This window comes from Thermobia domestica, chromosome 10, assembly GCF_964235325.1.
Source record: "Thermobia domestica chromosome 10, izTheDome1.hap1.1, whole genome shotgun sequence".
NCBI lineage: Eukaryota > Metazoa > Arthropoda > Insecta > Zygentoma > Lepismatidae > Thermobia > Thermobia domestica.
The window spans coordinates 121,974,324-121,991,786 of NC_137463.1; the positions used below are offsets into that span (position 1 = coordinate 121,974,324).

At 31.9% G+C, this 17,463-nt stretch overlaps 1 protein-coding gene across 4 annotated transcripts in view; it reads left to right on the plus strand.

Moving 5' to 3' along the window:
• LOC145662692 (putative fatty acyl-CoA reductase CG5065) overlaps positions 1 to 15,401 on the plus strand; it is a 193,494-nt gene extending 178,093 nt beyond the window's left edge. For all 4 annotated transcript variants that reach the window (XM_081728528.1, XM_081728525.1, XM_081728524.1 and 1 more), the window contains 2 exons: positions 967 to 1,224; positions 14,514 to 15,401. In XM_081728528.1, coding sequence (XP_081584654.1) covers positions 967 to 1,224; positions 14,514 to 14,586 — 331 coding nt within the window. In that variant the 3' untranslated portion in view covers positions 14,587 to 15,401. The remainder of the gene's footprint in view (positions 1 to 966; positions 1,225 to 14,513) is intronic.
• Positions 15,402 to 17,463: the final 2,062 nt, after the last annotated feature.

The window sequence follows — 17,463 nt, forward strand, 5'->3', positions numbered from 1 at the left end:
AAGAATTCTATCTCAGGCCTCTCAAACCATAGGAAAGAAAATTAGCAAAATGCAAAAGATGTTAGTGTTACATGAAACTGATGATAATTCAGTAAGACAGATTATTGAGACCATAATATTAGAACAAAAAGTCTACAGTTAAACTCAAGAGTAGAATTTTAAAACAAAGGTGGAATAATTTAATAAAACATGATTCGAGTTTGTCGACCGAGGAATAAGAGAACATACCAGGTGTGAAAATTTGCAAGTTGCACTTGACGTAACAGCCAATAGTAAGAAACAAGAAGTGTTGTAATATTTTATTTATACAATATGTGGTATTATATCGTGTAAGATCAATGACAGTTTGATTTTTTTTTTTTAATATATAGACATTCTAAGTAGAGATGATTAGGACAAAAATTACACATATACATACCGTCTTCAGTCCTCAAGAATAAGTATAATCTTTCAGTAGATCTACAAGAATTCAAATACGCCTAAAACTTCATTATGACCACTTGAAGAGCAATCTTATCAATAAATTAAAAATGTACTCATTTTGCTTCTTCAAATTATTATAGATGTTTAAAACAATCATATGAAACGTCGAATTTTTGTTGACAATTGTCAACAGCGATATGTAAGATAATTTCTTAAATTTCATGATAATTTGGAGGAGCAAAGCGAATTCATTTTGAGTTTATTGAGAACTATATTTTTTTGACAACTTCTATTGTACTGTATTTATTGTTTAGTAATTAGATTAAATCGTACACCACATAGATTAAATCTTTTATATTTAAGTCTTGTAATTTATGGATGTTAAAAAAAAACTAGAATGGTATTTTTTAAAGTGTGTATTCTTCCTCATTCTCTATTATTAATGTAAAAGTTTAAAATCATTTCCCATTCAGTATCATGTAATAACGATTTTAAAAATATATGTATAGAATATATAGGTTTTTGTTCATATTATTATTACAGAATGGTGAAAGTGTGTAAGAAGTTTCAGATGGCAGCTAAAACTGGAGAATTTTTCGCTCTTCATGAATGGAATTTTCACTGCGAGAATATGAAGAAACTCTTTCGAGATTTGATTGATGAAGATAAAACAGTGTTTGATTTCAATATCCCTGCCATTGATTGGGACCATTATGTTAAGAATTATATGCTGGGAATACGCACTTTCGTTCTTAAAGATGACTCCGATACAATCCATAATGCAAGGAAGAAACTTAAAAAGTAAGTAATTTACTAATGTGTGTATATATACTCATTTACTAATATCATATTACATTCTCATGAAATATGTAGGTAAAATGGTTGAATTGTTCAAAAACTGCTATGAAGGGATAACTAATGCTAAAACATACGTAAACATTTTATCAACGTTAATTTTCAGCTCGCACGTAGCAGCCCACTAATTTACTAATATCACGTTACAAATCTCGTATAATATAGATAAAAAAGCGGAATTATCAAAAGTTGACGTGAGGGATGCTTGTTTGTTAATAGAACATTTAAATAGGGCGGGACCGGTGGTGTAGCCTTGTAATCTGGCTCTCTTGGAAGTGATAGTCGGTGCGAATCGGCCTAAATTGTGAGGGTTGATTTAGGATTTCGATTTCTGGGCTTTCGGCATCTGTGGCCATGTTAACCCGTTTGAAGGATGGCGTCCCTCTGCGAGCACACTATCCTGGGAAAGGGAAGGAAGGAAGCGGCCTGGGACCTATATGTTAAGTACCACCTGCCGTCATTTGCCTGAAAAAGCTTTTTACACTTTTTCGACCGAGTGCTCCCACCAGGAATCGAATCCGAAACCGCTCGCACCGAAGGCGAGAGCGTTAGCAACTACACTACGTGGGCCCACTGTAAGGGTTGATTTTACATGATAATCTGTGCACCCGCCAACTGTGCTGGACTCAATCCCTGGTTGTAGTTTGGAGTCCATCTTAATTGTATGTCCTGTCCTTTACAATTTTGTTATTCCAAAAGGATGCAAAACATAAAACTCAAACTCGTAAAGAATTTGTATTCTGGTGCTAGCTGGAATGCCTCTTTTTCGCACGGGAAAAATAAGTTTATGGAAAATATTTGAACTCCTTCCCCCTCCTCTTAGTATATGCATTTCAATGCTCGGCGTCCGGAATGTGACGACTCCATCGCCCAGTTCTTTCGAACTGCAATAGCCATTAGTTCTCCAGGTTGGAGGGTGAATCATCCTTCACGTAAAACCCCTGCTGTGGATGATGGCCTAGATCACTAATGATACAGTATCCCTTAGTTTTAGGTATGAGTGTTATCACTGCAATCTTCTATGAATGCGAATAGACATTATTAGTGTAAAAACTGCAATTAAAAAGAGAAGATAAAATAGGTGAAATTATTTTCGCTGTTCCTTTCACAATAAAAGCAGGTATACCATCAATTCTAACTACTGATTTAGTCTTAAGAGCTGTAATAGCTTCTAATAATGTTCAGTTGTAATTTCAGGAGGCTTACTTTTATTAAATATAGTAAATAATGACTAATCGTTAATTTGGTAGAAAACTTGGGTGTCAATTGTATGATATATGTCAGACACTACGATATGCCCATCATGTTTATTGGACACAGCAGATGCATTGGTTATAATCAGGTCAACTCCTAAACTGTTGGTTCCACTCTGATTCAAGTTATCCAAAATAATCAATAATTACTGAAACTTAGAGTAATAGTTCTTTATCTAACAGTCTATCTTAGATGTATTAAAGTTTCCAAAATTATATCTATCTGGGAAAACACTGGATTTTGTGTGTATATTTTCATCCAGGGAAAACACTGGATAAAAATATACACATAAAATCAAGCCTTTTTTGTAGATTTACACTTAGGTTCGATCCAGACACATTCACCGATTTTCTTTAGATCGTATCTTCGAAACACTTGGAATTGTTTTTTAATGGCTACCAGGGAACCTCCACATCTATTACTAGTTTCTTTACTATAGTGCCTATCAGCTCTAAAACAAGGCTCAGGAAAATAATCTTGATCAATATAAATTTGAAATGAAGTTTTTTTTTTTTTTTTTTTTCCTATTACTGCCACCATATCGTAGTAACTACAAGAAATAGAGATAAAATGTCACTACTTTGGTTCGTAGTTCACGAATATTGTTACCAGATCTTCTCCATACTTAGCATGAGAATTAGTATTTTTAACAAGTTCATCTTCATTCCGTAATTTAAGGTCCAATAAAAACTCCTCTAGGCCACGCTCTTGGATTACTTATAACAGAAGTCTTCTTCACTGATTTCAACATCAAAAGAAGAATAAGAGTCGTACTTTGTCACAAATTTAGTGCAAGTTACTTCGGTCAAATTTAACCCCTTTAATATTCTCTACTTCTTCAACCTCAACTGACGGACTGAAACCTGATTACAAACAATGCCTTTTTTTCTCGCTTTAGATACCGTACCAAATTGGAGTTACTTTAACGACAACCTATTGTAAGTTCCTTAATTCCTTCTTTGGATTAGATCTTCCTTGCACTATTTTGTTGGACGATTTAGAATTTGTTTGCCATTTCTTATTACCACCTGAGACACCTGAGACCACCTGAGTTTGAGAAAATTAAACAAAACGTTTATCTTCATTAATTATATATTTTCAACTAAACTTGGATACTGACTTCTATCATTTATATCTGGAACAGGACTAGCATTTGATTCTGCAATAATATTAATAGTTAGTTTTTAGATTGTTTACACGCTATTCAGTTAACAGTTGTTTTAATTCAGAATTTTCTTTATGCAAAACAGCAAGTTCTTCTTGCATTACACTAAGTTTATTTAATAATTCTCGTCTAATTCTATTTGGAATCTGTTCAAATAATTTAGATTTAGATTCGAGATCTGTAGCTGATCATTTACAACCAAAACACAACTAATTTTCTTTCATTTGTATTATACATTGCTTTGATTATCAGTTGATGTAACCAAAGTAAAATCACTAGCTTGTTTAAGAGAACACACAGCTCAGTTTATAGTTTCAGTTTTCGAACACACATATTACATTTATAATCATTTATTGATACAAGATTTTCATGATTGTAAAGTTGTTAAAAAATATTTTTTTTAAAAAAGTTAAATATATCTTACTCCATCACTCCAACACGAAGTATATTTTACTGTCTTTTGTCTTCCATATACTGATGAATTACATATTAAACAGTTATCAGGTGAGGGGTACCATCTAGGGATAATAATAATAATGATAATAATAATAATAATAAATAATAATAAAAAGAAGAAAAGAAAGAAATGATTTTTCACACTCTCTGGCAACAATGAAATCATTGGAAATTTCAATGTACGCTTCTCAAACTCCCGGAGTATCTAAAAATAAGAAACAAGAAGACCTTTCAACCCTTTCTAATTTATAGTTTGAAATCAAAAATGACAAAATGGAAATATCCCTTTTTAGCCACCGAGAGCCCTCCAGCAGTATACGTACTGTAGCACGGCCGAAGGACGTAACCACTGTGAATAACTGCCTCAGTGTTACCGATCTCAACCAGCCAGAGTTTAGAAAACATGATTGATATATGATTTATTTATTTATTTATTTATTTATTTTCTCCACTCTTTATCTGAGCAGGCGAAACAGCAAGATACGAGTCCCCCCAATTATATTACTTTTCCTCTGTTTTTTCCTTTACTCTGGGTTTGTAGGAAGTTTCACGTAATTCTGCATGTGTTCAATATTACGCTCTTCTGTATTTTCTTTATTACTTTTTTTCTTCAATTCCAATTGATTCAAGTGCATTTTTCAACATCTTGTGGGCCACTCTGGTACCCAATATTACTACTGGCATTATTTTCACATTTTTGATCTTCCATTGATTTTTCATGTTTCGGGCTAGCTGTTTTAATTTATTTTTTCTCTGTACTTTTTGCATATTTGTTGTATTTGGTATAGTGATGTTTATTACTGTGATGTCCGACCTGTTATGACGCACTTCTTTATCAGTTAGTATTGTTCTGTCCCAGTCAAGTTTGTGTTTGTTTTTAGTATAGCTTCCGCTTGGCATTTGTAATAATGGTACTACTTCTGGTGTCATCTGTCATTTTCTGTTTCATTGCTATTTCTTGATGTGTGATTTTTGCCACTTCGTCGTGTCTTTCCCTGTATACGGTTTGTGGTATCATGGAGCATTCACTTGTGATATGTTGTATTGTTTCTTGATATATTTAACATTTGCATTTCTCATTATGTATTGGGATGTTTTTAAAGTATTTTGTGTATATTACCTGGTCTTGTATATGAAGCCTTCTGTTTCTGGGTACAAATCTATTTTTATCCACTGAAATATCGTTTCTCTCTTTACATGTTCCTGGTTGACTTGTTCTGGGAATCGCTCATGTACTGTAACTTTTTTTCCCTCCATTGCTTCCTTATGTCCTCTGTTCGTAACGTCTTTCAATTCCTCCGCTGGTTTAGGTCAAGTGGTGTATATTTGTGGTCTGCTGCTATTATTGCTTTATATAGTTTTGAATTTTAAATTCATGTAGAAATAATTTCGTAGTATTTGAATTTATTTGTAATGTAGATTTTGGATGTTGTTTGGATTTAGTTTCATGGTAATAACACTCTTTCTTTAGCAGGTCTTGGGCGTAGTATCATGTTCTCTGTCAATAATGTTCTGGTTTTCCTTTCTAAATCTGCTAGTTCGCTCTCTGTCCATTTTATTACTCCAAATGAGTATGCTAGAACCGGTGCCTCAAATGTGCTAATAGCTTTACTTATGTTCTTACTGTTGAAGTTTATTTTGCATACATCTTTCACTCAGTCTCTGTTGGTAGTTTTTTTTTTTTTTTTTTTTTTTTTTTTAATATCTTTTTGTGTTCTATTCTTCTGAATTGGTTGAATCCTAAATACTTGGATACTTCTTTTCGGCTTTATGGCTTCTATTGTCTCTTCTATGGCTAACTTATATTCTTTGGTTATTTGTTTTTCTCGATTAACCTGCATTGTTTTCATTTTTTTTTTAATTCCAAAATTCATTCTTAAATTTGTTGAGAACATTTTGGTGATTTTTCAGTAGATTTTTCGTGCTCTCATATAGATTAATATCATCCATATACATTAGGTGCGTGTTTTTTTTTTAAAGTTCTGTTTTGTTTATTCACTTTTATGTTGAATCCATACTTCGTGTTGTTCAGTAATTCTATAATGGATTGAGTTCTAAGCAGAATAGCAACGGCCTTAAGCTATCTCTTTGGAAAATTCCTTTCCTAATTCTTGTATTTTCTCTCTCTAGCTCTGTCTGGTGGTTTTGTACAAATCAATTTCTCGTTTACTCCGTAGATTTTCAAACCGTGCAAGAGTGCGATATTCAGTCGTTTGCTTTCTGATAATCTATGTATGCTGTGTATAATATCTATCTATCTATCTATATATATATATATATATATATATATATATATATATATATATATATATATATATATATATATATATATATATATATATATATATATATAGATAATATCTTTACATGCTTGTATTTTCTGCAACCAATTTGATGTTCTGCTGTAATATATTGTTCTTCTCGCAGTATTTTCTTATTTTCTTCGCAACGCATCTTAGACATGTTATTGGTCTGTAGTTATTGGGTTGGTTGTCTTTTTTTTGTTTCTTCTGGGTTAAGTACGTCTTTTCTCTCGTGAGAAATTTCAGCATTTCGCAGGGCTTTCTGTGAACTTTCTAATGTAGTGTGCAATTGTGCTATGAAGTGTTTCGAATTGTTTATACCAATAATTGTGGATCTTATTTCCTGGCGCCTTCCAGTTGTGCGTCTTTCTTATTACTTCTCAGTTTATTTCTTCGTAGTTTTCCATTGGTTTCCTTGCTTTCAGTTTGCTGCTTTCCTTTATCCATTTTACTTCAATATTATTATTATTATTATTATTATTATTATTATTATTATTATTATTATTATTATTATTTAGTTTGCTATCTTATTCAATCATGGATCATGCCATTACGTGAAGTTAGAATCACAGGTTGTATAATAATAATTCTTTAATTATATGTGTGATAAGTTACTAATGCTTTCATATTCTGTAAAACCGGCGCCCCCCCGCCCCCCCCCAAAAAAAACTCTCAATATTCCTTTTAGAACAGTTTGCTGCCTACATCCCTGTTCGAGAGTGCCACTGCTTATCTCAGCGACCTCGAAAACTATGGTTTGGACACTAATATCTGTCGTTTCCGATTATTTTTACACCCCTTCCCACCCCTCTTACCCTCATGCCGAAAATTGTCAATGTAATATGATTGGGAGGCCTAAGATGCTAGGAACAATCATGCCAAGTAACATTTTAATTGATTCAGTAGTTACTGGGTGATGAGGTAACACGAACTCCCCCTTCAGCTCCCTCATAGCTGAATTGTTAGCATGCATATATGGTCCTGAGTTCTATTCTTAGCCTGGGTACAATGTTAAGTGTTGATCTATCATGTTAAGATGATTGGAGACGTAATCTAATTAAGAAACAGCGAATTTCAGAATTAATGGCGATGAGAACCGGTGTGCTCACTGCACATTACCCATATAAAAGGCATTCTGGCCAGCTATTACACTTAGTGGCTGTAACGGTAGAGCGTTTAATTTGTCTGATTTTATAGCTTAAGAAACTCTGCTTTGAATCCTATGTCATGCCAAAGCAGCTGAATCTAGCTTGTTATTACCATCGCCCAAAATCATCATTATAGTATGTTCGTTCCTTCTTGCTTTACCCAGAGATATCTTTTTTCCTTTTTTGTTTATTGTGGTTGTTGTTAACGGTATGCTGATGCTTTTTCACATTTCGTGAGTATCAGTGTTAGTCTCATTAATAGCATTATTTTCGTAAAAAATCGCGCTTTGCAAGATCTCAAATCGCTTATTTGACTCTAATCTGATATACTTTTGACGTGTATTCTCTCCTTGAAAATCTTCATCTATATTTACAATCACGAGATTGTGATCTGAGTTACAGTGTTGTGCTGTGTACAAACATGATTGTTTTTATCACGAAATGATAAACTGGAACGAAAATTTGAGAGAAATAACATAGAAGAAGAAACAATTTACAAACTTAGAACAACAATAATCTGTCCTGGTATTGAGAACTACATACTTTAACAGACAACACCTGGTATTGACAATAATAAGGGCAGAGAAACAAAGAGAAAGCAAAATGAAAGACATTGTGATTAAATGATGAATAAGAAAGTGAAGAAATGAATATAAAATTCACCTTTATGAAGGTGAGGGACGACTTGGAAATTCGCAGTTAGCGGTATATTCGCGGTATATTTTTCAGTGCTAGTATCTCTGTGTAGAGACTCCTTATAAGTATTGTTAGAGCTTGTTAATTTTAAGCTCTTATTTTGAGTACTAATAGGGATAGAAATGGAGAATCTTAGAATTAACGACTTAAGTAGGTTCACTACTTGTAATCTCCATGATTAAGCGAGTATGAATCGGTAAGCAGCATAGCTAATTATAGGTTTAAGCCTCAGACGGCTAGTTCACTGCGGATTTTCGATCTAGTTTTAAAATGGACCGCCGTAGTGTAACTATCTTCGTATTTTCCTAAGATACCAAATACATGTTCAAACTTCGGATGGATTTGTTAGTCTTTTCACTCTCTCTTGATGTTATATTTCAATAGCAGAATTGATTAGTAATTTGTTATTCATCACTTAACCTTTCTAGCATTATACAAGTGTAACATCTCTTATACTGCTACATGAATGTAACAGTTGGTTTCCTTCTGATGATCTAGCAACAAATGATCAGTTTAATTTCTTATGCAACCATTCGGAGTGCAAATATATCCACTTTACTAATGTGTGTATATTTGTGTTCATGGTTTGGATATTGAAAACTAATTACATGGCATTCTTTAACAAGTGAGTATTTAGATACATACTATCACACATGAACATAACACAGTTATAAAATAACAATGGGTATTCAGAATTATTCTTCAGAAGGTAAGGTTTTAGAATTATTAGAATACTCAAAAAATTGATACTTCTTGTAAAAACATAAGTATTAAAGATACAATTAATTTCTAAAAAATAGTGTGCAAATTTAAAAACCCATACTCTCTTACACACAAAGTATCTAAACTGAAGAAATACATGACAACCAACCAAACAATATATATTAATACTGGTATTAATAATAACGGTACTCAGTTATTAGTAAATACCGTGTACAACATTTCTATTAATTATTTATATTTACCATCAAAATTCTTTTTTGAACGAGTTTTCGAAGTTTTCTGCATTTACACTGAAAACTGATTTAGCAAAGCTCTTCTTGATGCTAGTGTTCTTCGAAAAACGTCAAACCGTTTATCATCGTTACTCGAGATTTCATAATTACTTATAATTTTTTTGGAATAATCTATATTATTCCCTTCTCAAACATTACTGTCATGTTGTAATGTCTATTTTGATGCTACGCTTTCATAACCAGACTGTTTTAATTTATTTTTCTAGATAATAAACTCCAGTTCTAATTCAGTGTTATGTTCCATGATTTCTGAGTGCTTAGCCAATATTTGCACAATATTATTATACCCCAAGGTATGTGTAGTAACATCTATCAACCACATATTCAATCGTCTCAGTGACTTATGACAAACACAATATATCCAGTTCTGAGTTAAATATTTCCCATATATTTAAGGTTTTACCGCATTTATAAACTCGTCTTACATCAAAATATAATCAAACAGAAAATACCATATTAAAAATGCTCAATGCCTTATACAGATTTGTATATCCATCCAGATTCATATACATCATAAGATCAGTTATATTAGCATTGTTCAGCAACTTATCGGTCTAGTACATTAACGTACTCGATTGAATTGAACATCTCAAAAATTTTGTCTTGTGCAAACAAAACTAACTAAATTTAAGTTGACCAACCATAATTATATTTAATAGACAGGGAAATACCGTATTCTTTATATTTACGTTAACCGTTTATTCTCAAGCAACTACCAAAATGCAGTCAGTGACTTCAATGCAAATGGCCGACGTTGTGTAATTAACTATTTATTATGTCTTCAAACACTTGACATCGTTTAACCACGTAAACTTAACCTGCACTATACTAGCAGTATTCCAGTTGATATTTTATGTATTTATTTTGCATTCAAGCAACCACAGTATTGTACATTTGTACATGCGGTATAAAACATCACAATATATTTAATAATTCTATCTGATAAACAATAAGAAATATTTTCATATACACCATATTAGGACTACAGTATAATTTTATCATGTTACATGAAATATGTCAAGACAGTTTTACATACGTCAAACCTTATCTATTAAATTCACTCATAGCGCACTTTCATAGTGCAAACAGTTACATAATTTATGTATTGTACACACTGTTATGTTCTATTATATTTTCGTTATGTTAACTTCAAAGTTTCTAACACTTCTGTGGTTTTATACTCATACTATTAGAAGTTTCTACTCTGAGCATGTTCATAAAATTCAGAAACAGAATAAAAGCAATGTTACAGTAGGTGGTTTGTTAGTTTTCCTTTAGAAATGTTATCAGATCTTGAGTTTCTTACGTTGTTAGATAAGCTGTTATAAACTAATATTTCGGTATATTTAGGATCTTTCTGATAAAATGTATTACGAATGGGAATATCAAGATCATTTTTGTTTTAGTATTGTAGGTATGTATATCACTGTTGCATTTAAGTGCCAATTTAAGTTTTTTTTTTTTTTTTTTTTTTAATTTTTAATAACTATTGCTGTTAGTAATATACTGCATAAAGACAAGGAAGTGGGAGAATTTTAAACTGGATGTATTTTTTTGTATGATGCTCTTGATTTAGCATCTTTTATTGTTCGCATTACTCTTCTTTAAAATTTTAAAAATTATCCTACTGTGTGGTGCAATTCTCCAGTGTGTTATCCCATATGAAAGAAGTTGCAAATGGACTACTATAAATTATTTTTAGTGTTGGTAAGTTAAATGAAGTTTTTACAATTTTTAAGACCTAGTGCACCTTGCATACTTTCTTCTATAGTGCAGTTATATGCCTCTCCCATGTCAGTGTATCATTTACCCAAAGTCTAGAAATTTAATTGTTCTAATGTTATTTATTCACTTCTTTTTAATATGTATAAGTGTATTATTTACAGTCGTTTCGAGCATGATGGAAATTTATTACTGTAAATTTATCGATGTTAATTTTAATCTTCTATCAACAAGCCATGAGTTTAATTCTTTTACTGACTGTCCGATACTATCGTGCATTTCCCTTCCGGTGTACTTAGTAATGGCTAGACTTGTACTATCAGAAAATAATGTTGGTTTGGCTGTTTTTATATAAGCTGAAAGGTCATTTATGAAAATAGTGTGTGTCCTAGAACAAAACCTTGCGATACTCCGCGTTTTATTGATTTAGTGTCAGAAATATACTTGGTGCTTCTACCCTGTTGATTAATGTAATCAGTTACTACGACTTGATTCTACCTTCTAAATAGCTTTCGAACATTTATTTACAGTTCCTCTTACACCGATATTATTTAATTTTTCGAGAATAATTTGATGTAATCAACATCGAATGTCCTGGTTAAGTCCAGAAAAATACCAGAACACTTTTGTCTGTTGTCGAGACTATCATTGGGATAATCATATATCACAGTCTCAGATGATTGTTTGCGTGGAAACCGTTTAACTAAGTTAGTGAACTTTGAAAATTCCTTAAACCACGCTCACTGAAAACGTACAAGCGCCATGGTCCTTCAGAAATGACGCAATAAGCGTAAAGAGTCGATAGGAAGTCGGAGTGGTCGTCCGCTTATGAAGGATACTGTACAGCAAATAGAGTAAAGTTAGAAAGACAACAACTGAACACACACTTCTAGGTAATAAAGAGCCAGATGACAAGATACCTAAACATAGATACGAATGTTGAATTGTTCCATTTTGTAAAAAGTAACACTTATTACACCCGAGAAAGAAAATGTTAGAATTCCTAGGGAATGCAAGATAGATTCAAGCAGTTTATATAACAATAATATTTAGAAGCAAATCAGTACTATTTGTAAGAGCATTTTAGTGTAAAAATAAATACACTTTGAAAAAATCTTAAGATGCAAGTTAATAATACTTTTTTCCCCCTGAAAATATACAGGTAAAATCTCGTAATGCACAAGGGAAAGAATGTTTGTTAACAGTGAAACAGCGTTGTTTTCCGACAAGGCATACTTCCATGTAAATAGCGTCACAAATAGGGTCATTTTAAAATAACAGTAAACTTGACGGCAGCCATTGGTCCTCACTCTTTAGAGAGTCTTCGCTTTCTCATAATTTTTATTTAATAGAGAAACCAAGCAAAATTTCAGTTCTCAACGTGGACGAATCAAAATATTACATAGCCCTAATATTACTTGAAGCAAAATATTTTATGAAAATGCAGTGAGCGAAGAATTTATAATTTTGTTAACCGTAATTTAGTTTCGTCGATTGTTGTCTTCAAATTTTCGTTACAAAAAACGCGGTGAACAAAAGTTACTATTGAATCTGGTTTTGTGTCGTGCTATAAGAATTTTGTGGAAAGAATTCGGAAAGCATCCACAGCAGGCAAATTCTTAGAAATCAGTATTTCAGAATTTTATATATATATATATATATATATATATATATATATATATATATATATATATATATATATATATATATATATATAAAATAGCTCTCCTTTGTATTCTATATATAGTGGGCAAAGACAGACTGCGCTTAACATCTGTAGCGTGAGCCAAGAAAATTGCATTTTTTGTCGCGGAAAATTCTAACGACACTTCTCTCCTTTTTTAAAATATTAAAAAATGTTTGAATAAGTATCTTAAGGAACATTTTATATCAATGTTCAAATTTATTTTTGCATTTACATCTTAAATTTGTCCTTTAGTGGAAATGTATATTAATAAAGAGTTTTTGTATGCGCTGGATAAGATGCGTTAACATATGAAATATTCAGATTTTATTTTTCAGACTGTATAGTAAAAAGAAAAAAAAATATTGTTTTTAGTTTAACGTCCTACGGTTATGCACTGAGGCTAAGGGAGACTGTGATGATGACATGGATGATGATAATGATGAAATGACGAAATTGGGAGGAAACATAAGAACACAGAGAAAACCCTCGCACACGATGTCTGTCTACCACAAAATTCACTTAGCGGGAGATGAAATCGAACCAGTAACCTCACATGCCAGAGGTGAGCGCTCTACCAGTGAGCCACCTTGACCCCATGTGTTTCTTGGTGCAACCAGAAACTGCTAGGAGCAAAAATATGGATAGCAAACTAATTTAAGTGTGAAGTCATTACATCACAACGGCTGCTGCAAAACCATATGAGGGAATGATGTTAGATTATTCCATCTGAATAACACTGAATGAAAAGTTCTACTGCTTGCAAGAACTTGAATTGCCCAAGTAAGTGGCAACTCGTGCTATGGAGGTATATAACAATTTCGTTACGTTTCAAGGATAGTTTATAGGAAGGTGGAAATCGATTGTTACGATCTTCCCGGAAACAAATCTAACGATTTTACTTATTTATCAATTACATAAAAGAGAAAGTAATCTAGTGTGTATTCTAATCGAGAAAAACGATTGAACCATTTACAATGAAGTTTCGAATACAATTATCAACTACCTCGATGAATGCGTATCTCAGTAAGGTGAAAGAGGGTTCACATATTTTACAAAAACATATTCTCCCCCTGCATAGAACTGACATTTAAGATAATATTTCATTTGTGATACAAGTAATTTGTGTGGTAACAATTCAGAAAGATTATTTCACCCTTGGTTGGGTGTTTTTAGAACGATGTTCTGTAAACCATCTCAGGTGATTTTGTTTATATTTCATAAATAAATATCTTATTTACAATCTTACAATACTACGTAAGTTATTTCTGTTGCAATAATCCAAAAGCAGTAGTTCATTTTGAGGGTGACTTTTCTTCAGAGGAAAATTTTCAAAAATGTCTATTATAATTGTATCTATATTTCAATAGTAACTGGAGCATGACATGATTTAATTTAAGCAGTGAGAGGGAGAAAGTTTAGTACGGCGGCAGGTACTAAAAATTCAGTCAATATTCTTCATGCGCGTAATTATATAGAAGTGTATGTCAGTAAGTGCAAACATTGTTGTTTTTAGTATGAAGTCCGAGAGCATTACCAAGTTTAGTAAGAGTATACTTTTATGTTGTTAAATAAACATTTACCGTAATTTTCATGATCACTCAGTATAATGAGGAAACTAATTTAGCTTAACGGCTCTTCATAAAACTTTTAGAGTTGTTAAACATTTGTTAAGTATTTTAAAAATAACTGTATAGCAGGTTAGTAAGACCCATGTATAGTATAAGACATACAATATTATGTACGTAGTAATAGTATTTAACAGTAATTATACATTTTTTTCTTTTGAAGGCTTTACTGGGTGCATCGAATTACTCAAGCGTTAACAGTCATTTTTATTTTGAAGACTGTGAAATTTAGATGATGATTGTGCTATCAATACGGAGGAAAGGAAACCAAAAGAGTTCTCAAAGGAATTTGACCAAATTTTGTGAAATTATGGCAACCGTATTTTTTGAAATAGGAAGAAAAATAAAACCTGCTACAGTCGGGTATAGATGTCGCCTAGCGTTATGCTATAAAAAAGAAAACGTTGTGACCTCATACTTAAAGTTATTGTATTAAAATAAATATACACCACAAAAAGTTGTTTATATTTTCTATTTCATGAATAGATAATTTAAATATTTCTTTTAGTAAATAAAAATTGGTATTATTTTTTGATAAAATAACCTTTTCCTATATTTGAAGTACAATAAATGTGCCTCTGCGCATTGAAATGAGAAAATAAGTTACAAAAGGTTTGTAGTACTAAAAATTTGAGAAATCATTAGAAAGTCTTACTGGACAATATATAAAATTACAACTTCTCATTATATTTGATATGGATTTTTTTTTTTTTTTAAGTTTGTCCCTCGTATGTACTTACATGAGAGAAGCGGTATTGTAACTTGAACTTCTTTTCTAAGAATCTAAATTGTTGTTTGTTGTATTATTGATACGATCAAATGAGGCCTTCTTAGATTATTAAATTGTTTTAAACTTAAATGAAGATACATTAAAAATAATAATAATCACATGCTTTTATCTTTGTGGAACCTCAAAGCTTCATTAATTCATAAATATTCTACTTTTATGTATGTCCTACATTTTCATTAAGTTAAAATATGAAAAAATAACATGTACTGTAATCTTAAGAGGATTTGTATATCTGAAATAAAGAAAAAGTTGAAAATGATAGTACTTTTTTCTTATTTCTCATATCCTTCTTACTCTTGAAATAACATTTTAGTGACCTTGCCATATTCATAGATTAGTTGTGTTGATTATTGATCGCAATATAGGATAGAATATTTCGTATAAAAGGTTTCTAATTATAAAATTACATGTTTCAAGTATTAATGTCTTGCAAAAAATGTACATTTACATATCCACCTATATAACTGTTGGATGTGCGGAGAGGATGTATGTAATGCATTAAAAGATGACACATTGGGTAAAATCATAATATTGTATTGTACAGTACATTACAAACTGTAAGATACGTTCATGAATACTTTTGTTTCAGATTATTATTACTATATATTGCTATACCAGATTGAGAAACTTGTGGACCAGATGGAGTGTATTATGGGTTAGGAGCAGTTATTAAAAATTACCTTAACTTACGAACCTACCTACCCCACCTGCAGTACTACATACATAAAAATGCATTTTGTATTTTTAATGTAAATACTGTCCAGTTAAATAATTCATTACGTTATTTATATATATTATTTCTATAAGATAAGTATTTTAATTTGAGATAAACTAAAATTAGCACTGACCTTAAAAGTATTAAAAAATCAAAGGAACAAATAGTTTAAATCAAGTTGCTCTTTCATTGAAATAATATACTCATAAGTTGACTCTGAAATAATGTTTTAGAATTACTAGGAGGAGAGTCACCGGAATTTTAAATTGCTCTGGATGACAGATACGACAGTAAGTCAATTATCCTCAATGTAGCTACAACTTTTCTTACATTGTTCATACGGACCTCTGTCCTCGTTTATTTTGTCATGCTGTTATGGTCATGCTATGAAAGTTTGATCCTAATTCCTCCATTTGTCTTCTTTTTGTTGCAGATAGATCATGGCCGCTCCATTAGAGGTTAGCACCAAAGAGGAGCATGAGCAATGAACCGTTTTTTCGAGAATGTATCAGGAACCATGACTAATTTCCAGACAATATGCCACTTCATCAATAGTTACTCGTCTAACAGAATAATGTCTTATGCACGCTGAATGTTATCATTTGTGACCGTATATGGTCGTCCTGCTCCTTCCTCATGCGTAACATTTGTGCGACCATTTTTCAGGGCTTATAGCGAGTCCCTTTTTTCTTTAAACTAAGTTTTTTTTTTTTTTTATTATTTTTTTAAGTTGGTCACTAGAAGTTACTTTTTGGGAGTAAAGTCATTTATTCGTGTGATTTATGTTTTGCATTGGCAGTTTTCTAAGAAAAATACTATAAAAAATAAATTTAAAAAGGCAGAAACTTGTTACGTATTACTCTTCTGAAAACTTAAGTACTTGCTGCCGTGTGCAGCTGTGCTGCCACATGTCAGCTTTTTCACTTCAGCCTTGATTCCTTCTAAAGCACAGTTGGGTAGGTGGTGGGTGCTTAAGCTCTCAAGGTGAGTTTGAAAGCCCTTCTATCTCTATTCTTTCTTCTATCGTAATAGTCTTCTAGTATTCTAATAGTTAACGCTGCGCTCCAGTCGTTTGTGTTTGTTTCTGTGGGTGGTTTATTATGTTAATCTTAAATAATGCTCCTTGTATGTTCTTCTTAGAGTAGGTGATGAATTTGAATATTTCAAAATATTCTGTTATGCATTTCTGTAGTTTTACAGAAATTTGGCCTTACCCCATCCAGATCAAAGTTGTAATACAAAACTGTGCAAAGTATGTAATTAATAATGAACTAAACACAAATAATTCAATTTTTTTTACTAGCTGACAAACTTAAGTAAAATAACTTTTAACATGTTAAAACATTACGTATTTCAGCTATGATCCAGCCGGCCCTATTTTGGCCGAAAAAAATGTAAAATTCAATTTATGCCTGAGTTTGGCATCAAGGTTTAAAGTTGCTTTTTGATGAGATTTTGGTCACCTTTTCATGTGCTCTTGATCACTTTTCAACTATTTAGAAGAGATCAGACCGCTATGAACCTTAATTTTTGAATTTTTCAATCCATTCGTAGACATTCCGTTGCGACAAGACACTGTTCCCGTATTGTGTTGAAAGTCTTTGATGG